The 11,357-nt window shown below is 48.1% G+C and overlaps 4 protein-coding genes across 4 annotated transcripts; 2 read left to right on the forward strand and 2 right to left on the reverse strand.

Moving 5' to 3' along the window:
* Positions 1-2,026: 2,026 nt before the first annotated feature.
* BDV14DRAFT_202717 (uncharacterized protein) lies at positions 2,027-3,881 on the forward strand (the record flags this gene model as incomplete). The annotated part of the gene is made up of 6 exons (XM_073774104.1): positions 2,027-2,104; positions 2,155-2,397; positions 2,443-2,547; positions 2,629-3,081; positions 3,130-3,241; positions 3,367-3,881. 6 exons carry the CDS (start codon positions 2,027-2,029, stop codon positions 3,879-3,881), a joined length of 1,506 nt encoding a protein of 501 aa, XP_073625526.1.
* A 2,368-nt stretch (positions 3,882-6,249) lies between these two features.
* BDV14DRAFT_191510 (aromatic alcohol reductase) lies at positions 6,250-7,299 on the forward strand (the record flags this gene model as incomplete). Its single annotated transcript, XM_073771502.1, has 3 exons — positions 6,250-6,376; positions 6,440-6,749; positions 6,834-7,299. 3 exons carry the CDS (start codon positions 6,250-6,252, stop codon positions 7,297-7,299), a joined length of 903 nt encoding a protein of 300 aa, XP_073625527.1.
* Positions 7,300-7,324: 25 nt separating this feature from the next.
* Positions 7,325-8,817, reverse strand: BDV14DRAFT_210544 (putative MFS transporter; the record flags this gene model as incomplete). Its single annotated transcript, XM_073775918.1, has 2 exons — positions 7,325-8,472; positions 8,541-8,817. The coding sequence occupies 2 exons, from the start codon at positions 8,815-8,817 to the stop codon at positions 7,325-7,327; spliced, it is 1,425 nt and encodes a 474-aa protein (XP_073625528.1).
* Positions 8,818-9,105: 288 nt separating this feature from the next.
* Positions 9,106-10,175, reverse strand: BDV14DRAFT_202720 (oxidase ustYa family protein; the record flags this gene model as incomplete). Its single annotated transcript, XM_073774105.1, has 3 exons — positions 9,106-9,510; positions 9,564-9,832; positions 9,899-10,175. 3 exons carry the CDS (start codon positions 10,173-10,175, stop codon positions 9,106-9,108), a joined length of 951 nt encoding a protein of 316 aa, XP_073625529.1.
* Positions 10,176-11,357: the final 1,182 nt, after the last annotated feature.

Here is an 11,357-nt window from a genome sequence, read left to right on the forward strand (position 1 = left end):
TACGACTTTGATAATGATAACGATGGCACTGACAGCGACTCATGGCGCCAGGTGCTGGTTCGCGTGCCGGGAATCACGGATTTCAGTGGCGTTTGTGGCGAGGACGGCGGTAGCTGTAGTATACGATACCTTAGTGGGTAGGACGACGAGGAGATAATAGCGCTAACGGCATCCCTCCTGAGTGCTAAAAGTCTGGTGGAAATAACTGGCTACAACGGCACCCGCGGCGCTCTGATTAAAGGATAGACTACTGAGGGCGGAAGTGGGCATATATGGTGATACCTGGACAGGAAACACCTTTCCCTTTCTTCTGGAGATCCTACGGCATGGCAAACACTAAATTGGAGGCTAATAATGGTGACCATTATATATCGGTGGCATCTTTCTGCGACACCGGTATAGGAGCTACCTAGATAATACCCTGGCATAATTGGCAGTCATTCTACAGGAGCACAATGCCGACATGTTCGTCCGGTCTTGTGCTCTTCTTTCCTCGCATCAGTGCAGTGACTGTGTTTTGTTATTGCCCTAAGCCACGCCTGTACATTTGGCTAGTTTACTGAAGGAGCCATGTAAACCACATATAGTGTGGAATGCATATTCAAGGATGCGTCGGGACCCGATGTTGCTCAATTGATGTCAACCTTGTAGCGAGAAATATCAGCATTAGCCGGCTTACTTCTGGAAAGCACCGGGTTCTACCTATACTACGGATGGGAAACGCGAAGCTGCCTGAGGTACCGTACCTGTGCCCTTATACACCTTTCCGGTAGGTAGAGAGACCCAAGCCACTGCACTCCATAAGTCGAAGGTTGCCATTGTTACCTGGGTGGTTGGTTCAACCCTTTCGCAGATGCGGATTGTATTGGCGGATTTGAATTGGAAAGGGACTTCTCATAAAACGTTTCTGCGCGCTGCTCCCGTCTCAAAGAGTCTGGAAAGGTAGATAAACTTCAGAAAGAGACCGGATTGGTAAGCAAGCTGCAGCAGGTACCTATCATAGGGCTGCGGGGCATGGCTGCCAAGTTCCCAGTCTGATTTCCTGGTTTCCCACTGTGTTGGATGTGACCTGTTGTCTCCATTCCATCTATCCGTTGGGTGATGTGCTGACTCCAATTCTTCCGGCCAATCATTGGGTGTCTGTCAGGGACTGTGGCATACGCAGTGATCAATGTGAACCTCAAGAATACGCAGCCCGGGCTAGATCCCCGGATACTATGAACGGCCAGGATGTAAACTGGCTCACGTAAGGGTGCCTGACCCTGACGTACATTGATGATGATTGTGCCTGGTGGCCCTAGTATCGCCCCGCTGTTTGAACTTCCCCTCTCCTATAATTGTGCACATTTAATTTTGAAACCTTGGGTCACAACGGCCTTCGATACCTGGATTCAAGATAATCCATAATGAATTGCATGGCTGATGATTGATATCTCACTCAGTTCGGCCTCTCCTGGGCATCGCTGATGCTGTGTCGAATGTTACCAGGGCAGTTGAACAACCAATAGAGAGCTATTGTCGTTCTGGGTTCCATCTTGCGGGACTGCGTCGTATGCCACCGAGCTTTGCTGCGGGCAATGGTAGAGGATATTATAACATGGGAGCCGGAGGTGTTGCTTTGCCCCAATGATTTGAGAGCCTTGCATCCCTCTATTACGGGTCATGCCTATTTATTAGCAGTCCCCTTGAAACGTTGCAGAGAAGGTACCTGACGCTGGCGGCAGCCACACCCGTGGTGTATGGCTCCTTCCGAAAGCTAGGGCTTCCGTCAGCATTCAATCTGACCTCCTTCCTAAACACGCCAAACAGCGCGCTCATTCCGTCTGCCAAGCTGCATTCAACTCTCTGCGATGATTGGCACACGTTCTGTTGGCCAAGATCGACTGTCGCTAGGGCCGCGCTGATCATGTCGCATCAAGGTGGCTTAGAGGCTCGACAAGGCTTCAGTCTCGTGCGACTCCACTCTCTTTAAATAATGCCTTCCGTCGACTCCCTTCAGGCTGCCTCATCGTGAGTTACCTTTAACATGGCTGGAGAGTGCAGTTATGACTGCTCGAGTCTCCCATCTAAACTTCGATCCGACACTGATATCACCGGTCTCGGGGTACGTTCATCGCCCTACTAACCTTTAGCCATAACTACTAAACAGTTCAGGTTGTTATCGGCTATGTTGGGGCGGCCGGGATTGCCGTGACACTGATAATGTGCCATTACTTCATTGCATTTTCACCAAATGTCGACCCATTTCGAGATGCGAATGGCCTTCCCCCTCAAAGGGATGTCCCGTTCAAACCAAACCCTGTTGATTCAATGATTCTGCGAATGTTGAAACGAAATCCTTCTTCCAGTGGCAGCGGTACTGCTCAACCTTCAAGCCTTGACGCAAGGTTCACAAAGGTATTGTCTTCTTGTTAGGACGCCTCCATAATCTGACCGCAACAGGCAATTCTCACGATGAGCGATCTCCAACTCGCTACTGGCATTGCCATTCTCATCAGCGGATACTCTCAGCTCCGCTGCGGTCTCTCTGCCTATCACTGGCTTATAGTCAGTCGGCTTGCGTGGTTTTCCAGTCTCACCCATCTGTCCTGTCTAACGCTTCTGAGAAACTATCTCTACATCTAAAAGGCTAAACGACAGTGGAGGCTGTTCTTCATGTTCGTCCTCGTTGTCATGCTTGTTACAGCAATGGTTCCGACCGCCAGCTTTGATGACTGGAGACCAGTTCTACCTCCCTGGGAATTACGGACGACGGATTATGCCATGTGCTTGTTCTTGAGCCCCAAACTCCCGCAGAGTGCTGACACTTTGGTGTCCACTATATTGCTGGTCTGCCTTATTGTGCTCGGCTTAGCCTTTCGAGTGATCAAGCTCTACCGTCCTCTCTCTTCTCTTCTGGCTGAGTCATTGAGATGGCACATTAGTCGAGGCATGCGTCGTCTGCTGTGGATGTTGTGTCGCTCGAGAGACCATCATGGTGTGTCTCGAAGATTAGCAGGACATGTTTTTTATTACCCTGCGCTTGCCTGCTTCTTGGCTTTGCGTCTATGCGCTGACCAGTTTTCGTCCATGTTTTTCGAGGTATATCCCTTAAAGCCTCCAAATGTACCCGCTAACCTCCCAGAATAGGTATACTGGCTTGTCGGGAGTTTCCTTGTCGGTCTCTTTAGTCTACTCAAGTATTTAAACCTTCTTCTTCCAGATGATACATACGAGTCTCTGTTCGATGGGGGCGGCCAGAGTACGTGGAGCTTTGGGCAGGTCATGCCTGTGCTCCTGCTGGCCGTTCCTCTGACCAACATACTCGAGTCGCTATATCCAGGCAAGTTCCACGCCTCCAGGCCATCCATCTGACGTATAGCACAGCCACTTACCGTGCCTCGATATCAGTGGAGCGAAAACAGACTGAGAAACAGCACACTACACTTCAAAGCAACAATCCCATTCCTTCTTCGGACGACTGCCTAGCCATCAGCTTCAGCTACAATTTACCGGCTGATAGTAGGGTATGGAATACAACCTCAACCTCAAGCGCTCTCAAGTTCGACCCAGATTACAACTACTACGATGGAACGGGTGTGATGAAGGCGGCTCATGTCGTTTTTTTCATCTTCGAGCTTGGTGTATCGGGGTATATTCTGGCTCTTGCCCTATTTGGTAACCCAGTTCAAGCCGCCCGAGGCCTGAACATATCCTTAGTGCTCCCTCCTCTTGCGCTCGTCGGTACTATACTGGTCTCGCTCGGTATTGATAGCCGCTTTCGTGGAAAGCGTTCCAAGGGTCTTGTTACCACCTTGCACACAGTCAATGTTGTTTTCATGATCTTTTGCACTGGAGTGCTCTTTTATGTCTTTGTTGCTTTCCTTGCAGTTGGATTCTAATACATGAAGAACCAAAGTCAATCATTGTTGAGCGCGAAACCTACGGAGCACATACACGGCTAAATAATATCTTGACGCAGCGGATCTCAAATCCTACTGATTCTGGATGCTACCTCTAGCTGTGACTCTGGCTCATGCTACTCTACCGGGCCAAATAAGGGGTATTATGTTGCTTCCTGTGGACGGCTACGTGGATACTTCGCTTTTGCCGGGTGATTTATATAGAATGGGCTTGGGATATTCACTTGGGACTGGACTCTCCTGCTTGTTAGTCAGATGGACGGCCAATAAGAGTAGGGGTATAACTTACCGTATCGGATCAAAGTGGATAGTTATTGTTGGGGGTATAGGTATGCTCATAGATACTAGGTATTAGGTATGATGGTATTTCCAGGATTTAATATGCAGGTAACTGCATATATACATCATCCGATCAAATGGAACGGGTCGGCCCCGGGTCACACCTACCTACCCAGGCCTCGGATCTTGCCTAGGTAGGTAAATCTACCGGCTAAAAATCTACAAGCACCTCCTTCCTGCCTGATCCAGACGTTGCTGCTTTGGAAGGGTGAGCCGGGTGATTCAGGTAATCCGCTCACCCTTCGACAGCTACACTCATCCTATACTCATCCTGTCCCCTCTTTATGTCAACACCATTTCTTTAACTGCTTTACCAACAAAGTCAAGATGTCGCGTCAAGAGACAATAATAGGCCTGGCTGTAAAAGCCCAACCCACTGCTGCGTCCAAGAAAAGAGTGCCTGGAAATCCTCTTTCTCTTTCTCTCTCCCACTTCCTGATCCGTCCGCAGTGCGCTTATTGTAATTTCCTTGTTACTCTTGCATAATTGCATCACACTCTTTTTCCTGGCTATCCTGTGATTTCGCGGTATTATTGGGATAAGTAACTTGGCTTCGATTCTGTTGTAACAATGTCCAAGGGGAGAGGAAGGCAAAAGGTTGATAGAAAAGCTATTGCAGCAACAAATGGCTATACTCGTGGAGTACACCATAAACAAGGTCAGGAATACTATAAAAGAAAGTATTCTAATAACGCTATTACTCTGCAAAACAGGGCTATATTAGCTTATGTTAAGTAAGTATCCCTTGTAACCCCTTGTCTAATAGCATTTAGTCACCTTACTGATTCCTTCTCTATTTTGTTTTTAGTTGGGTATCTAAGAGTGTTATCAATACAGGCCCAGGGGAAGGAGGGCAGAATGACGTCTGTATCGACTACACGCACGTAGCCTACTAAGGAGCGGATGCCTCTAACGATAGGGCTCAATTCTATTGCTTCGATAGACTCTCTTAACAATATCTTTATTCTACATGGAGGGGTCGAATCCTCAGGGGGTTGGAGTAACTAGCGGCCACGCCGCTAGTAATCACGTAATCTCACAGATTCGTATCAAAGAGGATAACACACTCCGGGAGAAGGTCCTTCAGGTTGGACATAGTGTAGGAGTTGAGTGAGTTTGTCAGGAAAGTAGGGAAGGGAGACTCCGTACTTGCATTAAGTCTACATGTGTAGCTTCAGGTGCAAAGCAAGGGATGGATTGGTTTCAATTAATTACTTGGTAGCATATGAATACATATTTATACTGATATCAATACAAACGACTCTGTTATACCTACTACGCGTCTCCTATCACAACCTACACCAATCGCCGCGTAAATCTCTCACGATCATGTACTAAGTCCTGAGACATGTCCAGGGAGCTCAAGCAGATAATACAGCAGGATTGGCTCAGAGAACAAAAAATTGGATGCAAAAAACATACAACAGCTGGGATTCGCATGTGGTCACCCACCATACTACTAACCAGCCGGCGTGTGGCTTAAGTACGGCTGAGCGGACGGGAAGCCCTGTTTTCCACACCCTGTGGTCGTATGTACTTATAAAGTAAAAAGTAAAACTTATAAAGCACAGCCTGTCTAACGCTTCGTTATTGACTCGTTAGCCCGATGGCATCCAACGAGTTGCATTGCAGGCCGAGAGTTATGGGAAGAAGAGGATGAACCCAGAATGGAATACTTGTGGCCTCTGCAAATACGGTAGAGCCAAGATCTCCAATAAAGGGGATAAATTGAACCGGCACAGCAGCATCATATAGGTTATAAGGCGGTTAGCCGCAGTGTGGGCTTCGTTCTTGCTCAGACAGGGACTTATATGTAAGGTTACTGACACAACAGTGGTTTTCAAGAGGTGTCACAGGTGTCAAGGTAGTATATGCATGAGCCTGGACTGGATATTTGCCGAGCGGTTGAGTAGGTTCCACGGCAATGTTTCCGCCCAAGCAAAGATAATTCTTAAGCACGATCTAATGCTCAAGTTATAGGAGCCCCGACGTTGATCTACAATTCCTAATGGCTCCCACAAATGTGATAATCGTCGGCGCCAATGGCCTTCTTGGACGGCACCTCGTCTCAGCCTTCACCTCAGACCTTCGCTTCACTGTCTCGATCCTAACCAGGCAACATTCGCAACCCCCAAGTTAATCAACAGATGGGAGTGACTCGAGGTCTTTCCTACCCAACATCCCGATCCACATAATAGCATCAACCAGCTACACCGCCGCCTCACACACCGAACTCGTCAAGATCCTAGCGGGCCAAGACGTACTAATTAGCGTCCTTGCCTCCCACGCTGTGGCACAGCAAAAGACCCTTATTGACGCAGCTATTGACGCCGGGGTTCGACACTTTATTCCCTCGGAGTTCGGGTTTGATAGTAGGAATGAGGAGGCTGGGAAATTACTTCCGGGGTTTCTGGTTAGTGAGAAGAGGGAAGTTGTGAGGTTTCTACGGAGTAAAGAAGAGGTTGGACTGCGCTGGACGGCATTTGTGACGGGGGTTTTTTTGGAGACGTATGCTACTAACTTACTATATCTTTTGATCTTTTGGTTTTTGCTGGACTGGATATTTGCTAATAGCGAGCTATCCCGGCCTAGATCAATCCCTACCTACCTCGGTTTCGATCTCGCAAACAAACGCGCCAATTTGTCAAACTCAAGCGCCTCCAACTACTGGTCCACGACAACACTCAGCACCGCAGCTCTTGCAGTCAAAAGCGCACTACTACTTCCGGCCTCAGAGATATCAAACAAGTACCTATTCTTTGAATCGTTCAATGTCAGCCAGAAGGGCATTCTCACTACCTTGGAAGAGATGACCGGTGAATCTTGGGACGTGAGCTATTGCGATGCAGAAGAGGAGAAACGAGTTGCAGATGCGGTAGAGAAACTGGCGCAGGGAGATTATGCTGCGCTCCCGGACGTTATGCGGTACGCTATTTGTACGCCTGGCTATGGAGCGGATTATATGAGGTATGAGCGGAAGGCGAATGAATTGCTCGGGTTGCCTGGGGAGAGTCTACGGAGTGCTCTAGCTAGGATTCTTAATAACCATAAGCCATAGCAACAGGATTCCACGGGCTGTATGCCTATACTTTCACAAACCCAAGTGCACCACTAATAGCCCCAAAAAGGATCCCACTTAGCACGTAGGCCAATCCAACATGCCCCCCTCCCATACCAAGTCCAACTTCAAACGCATTTGTAACAACAAGACTACCCAACATGGACCCCAGACTCTGCACCACTTCAACAACAGCATAAAGCTTGGCCGTTTCATCTCTTTCCACAAACGCCGTAACAAGAGACCTCATAGCAAGCGGAAACCCTGCGCCTAAGGCATGGATGCATAAACTTGGCACTGTCAGGAAAATAGCCGGTGAGAGACCGATCCCCAAGGACCCCAGCGCCAGAGAGATAATGCTTAAGGTAGCAATGTAGAGATCCTTTCTGGGCGGAAATAAAAGGCCAAAGGTTCTATTTGTGAGATGAGGGATTAGGAAAGCGAAGACCGGGATTGTGATTAGGGAGTGGAGAGATAAGAGGAGCTGGGCTTTTGCGAGGGTCCAGTTAAACCGTGTGGAGATGTATTGTGTCAGGAATGAGGATGAGCCGAGGGCGATCTGGTAGAGCATAAAGGAGAAGAGCAGGGTTAGGAGGCGCGGCGTGAAGATGAAAAGGTAGGGTTGGAGGAAACGTCTGACTTTGCGCAGAGGCGTATACTTCGGGGACCAATTCTCCTCTCGTCGCATGGTATGATCCTGCCCCTGCCTTCCAGACTCACTTCCACTTATACTCCCACCACTCTCCTTTTTAACAAGGTTTATAGTCTCCGGAAGGCACCAGACTGCCGTGAGCCCAAGCATAACAGTCCCGCATCCTACAAGCAACGGAATCCAAGGATTAATAGCCATAAGCCCCGAGCTAACTGCGCTTGCAACAAACCCCGCAATCTGACTTGCCAACCCAACACGAAAGAAAAGCACCGCGCGATCAGAATCACCCATAAGATCAGCAAGCATCGTCCATATAATAGCTAATGCAACAGTTGGTCCGCCGCCAATGATCCAGCTGCATGATGCGAGCCAGACAGTGCGCAGCGGAAAGACGCCGTGAAACCAGAGGACCGAGATTGTGATTAGACCGTTCAGCACGAAGCCCGGTATCGTAAGGCGGATTGAGATTCTGCGTCCGTGGCGGTCTGCGAAGTGGCCGTAGGGTATTGCGCAGAGCGTTGCTGGCAGCGTAGAGTATCAGTGCATCAGCCCTCGAGAAGCAACATGGGTAGTACGACAGAAGCCATACACAGCAGCCCCTCGAACAAATCAGAATATCCCTTGACGTTAGCTACCTCGGTTTGCACTGCTGGCATGTTACACCAGTGCTCTGGTATTGGTCCATTTCTTGGTAGCTTCTCAGGAGAATTAACATGCCAGTAGCTGTCACAGGCAATGCTTTCAATCACGCGCACCATAGGGCCCGGGATCATTTGCCCACCTGTCTCGATGGCTAGCAGGATAAAGACCAATGTGATGAGTAGGCGGCGGCGGGTTGATTCTGGTATGTTTGAATCTGCGTCCATATATTCCTCTTGCCTAATTTCTGAGCACTGATCTGGTGGAATAGAGAGAAACGGTGCGTTTTCGTCGTTTAGCGTGGTATCGGCCTCACATAAGGAGTCACTTGCTGCCATGGTTGAAAGAATAGAATTGCCAAAGGTGAGAGATTGAGGGGTGCTGCTTACTATAAGTACTCGACCCAAGGCGGGGCTTAAACTTTACCTACAGGGATTATTATCTAAAAGAAAATCCGTGAACCTGTGAACCTGTGTAACAATTAACAACTTTATTATGGTGAACATTGAGTGCTGTTAGAAACCCCCCTCCTGCAAATAATGCCTCCCTAACTCTACTCCAAGTTCAAAATCCTGATTCTTCCAAGGTGCCGGCCACACAAATGCATCCTTGGGAAGCGGCATCTTCTCAAACATCTCTACATCAACTGCATGATCTCGCTGCCACTGAACAAGCGCCTCCCAATCACCACATTTCCGATTGATGCTGAAATCCGGCCAAGGCGGATGTCGGTCTTCAACCCAGTTTAGTGTCAGGACTTCTGTATTGGCATTACACTGGATATTCTGGAGTAAGATGTCTGTGCAATGACCCAGATGGATCCACCAGTGTTTATCTTTCGTGTCGAGGGGTGGTGTCGGTTTGTAGTTTGGGTATGGCTCAAAGGCGGCTTTACGGAGGAGGTTTAGGCAATGGATTTGCTACTGCGCATTAGTATTTGCGAACTTAGAAAAGTGAATAGATGGGAACCTACATGCATTACATCAAGCTGAACCATATAAGCATTGTCTCCCATATACCAGTACTCATTATCAAAACGGGAAACCGTATCAGGATTTTTCCCTAACTTGATAATTTCCTCGCGGGAGACAACGTGAGTCAAAACTTTCTCGAACTGATGCCAACGCTCATCGTTCTCAGGTCCTGGCTCTTCACGAGCAATGGAGATCTCCGGAAGAGCAAAGAGCGTTCCGTTGAGCATTGCTTCGTGTCTTGGTACTTCAATATCGTCGAGAACGGGTGCTACAGTGGTCAGGTCAGCTTGCTTTTTTCTCTTTGTTAGGGCTCTAATTAAGGAAAGTAACATACACCACCAAGAAACGGGCCTAAGAATCTCATTTCTGTCTTGGTAACTCGTAATCCCTTTTTTACTAAGAATCAAACCAACGGCAGTGGTCGAAATGGCAATATTCACGCATGTGAAGAATATCCAGCGCGTTGAGCAGGCTGACGATGGCTTTTGCTTCCTTGGGCATTCATGTCCAGCCAGGAGGCCTTCTTCATCTTCGCCGTAGGGACGTTCTGTTTTGAGGGCGTGGAATATCCTTTTCTTCTGAAATAGATGGGAGATTTCTGAGAAGAGCATTTCAAGTATAGAATTTCACTAAATATAGAAGATAGCAGGAGATAATCGTTTGATGTTCTTTGCAATCTATCTGCCTCGGTGATTGTGTTGATAACAATCGACTTGGAAGCTAGTGTAAGCAGTATGGCCTTTGCTAAGATACTGCTTGAAGTGTATCTTTATCACAAGAATACACCGAATATCGCATAGGGATACAGCATACGCCCGTATGCTTGTAAAATATACCCCGAAGATAGTGTAGTACCACTTTCGGGCTATCACGAGGAAATTCAAATGCCGCTCTACTGAGACGAGTCAAAGTTTAGGGTTAAATGAGTAGCATCAAAAAGATAGCCATAATCTTCACCACTCATATTGTTTGTCTTAGTTTCACCGTTCGTGCCGAGCCATTCCTACAGGTATGACAGACCCTGCATCACAGGGCAGAGCCGTTGTCAGCCAGCCACGGCCGGTTGCCTGTTACTGTCTTTTAACCCTGAGCTTTATTCTCATATACATAGACATTTCACTTCTTTTCATTGGCCCAGACTGCTTGTCTAAGCAGGGTTTTGTGTGTGTGAAGCATCCCTCCATTACTGGAGGCCCAGGAACTCCGTATGATCGGTCTAGTAAGAAAGATGTGTAGGCCAAGACACCCATCTCAAGCCTTTGTGCACGATGTATTATCATCCATTAATGTCAATCCATTAACAAACTCGTCACACAAAAGTTGCGTTATAATGTCTGTGATGAGTGTACAGAGTGTCACGGCCGATCTGCAACCACCCCGTATTCAATAAATGCCTTTGCGACGGTGTATTTCCTTTGTTGGATTTATAGCCCTAGAGTCGACTGCGTCTATTGGTATAATCATGTGAAGTCCAAAAAGGAGCCTATAAAGCTGTCCATTTTCAGCTTCATTCCTGCATAACCAATCCCACATCAGTACATCATCGAATCATTTCTTAGCTATCTCACCATCGATCATCTCAACATCAAAATGCAGCTCTCTCTTCTCATACTCCTTGGTGCTTCAGCGGTCACCCTGGGTGTTCCCATCACCGTTACCGACCCGGTTACTGGCAGCCAGCCACCCACCTTACGTTCCGATGTTAAACCCCAGGAGGGTAGCGAGAGCGCTGAGCTTGATAAGCGCTTCTACTACACCCACTATGTTCCCCTTGAGAGACGCGATGACAACAC

The sequence above is a fragment of the Aspergillus stella-maris genome (assembly GCF_047715825.1).
Source record: "Aspergillus stella-maris strain CBS 113639 unplaced genomic scaffold BDV14scaffold_50, whole genome shotgun sequence".
NCBI classification, from domain to species: Eukaryota; Fungi; Ascomycota; class Eurotiomycetes; order Eurotiales; family Aspergillaceae; genus Aspergillus; species Aspergillus stella-maris.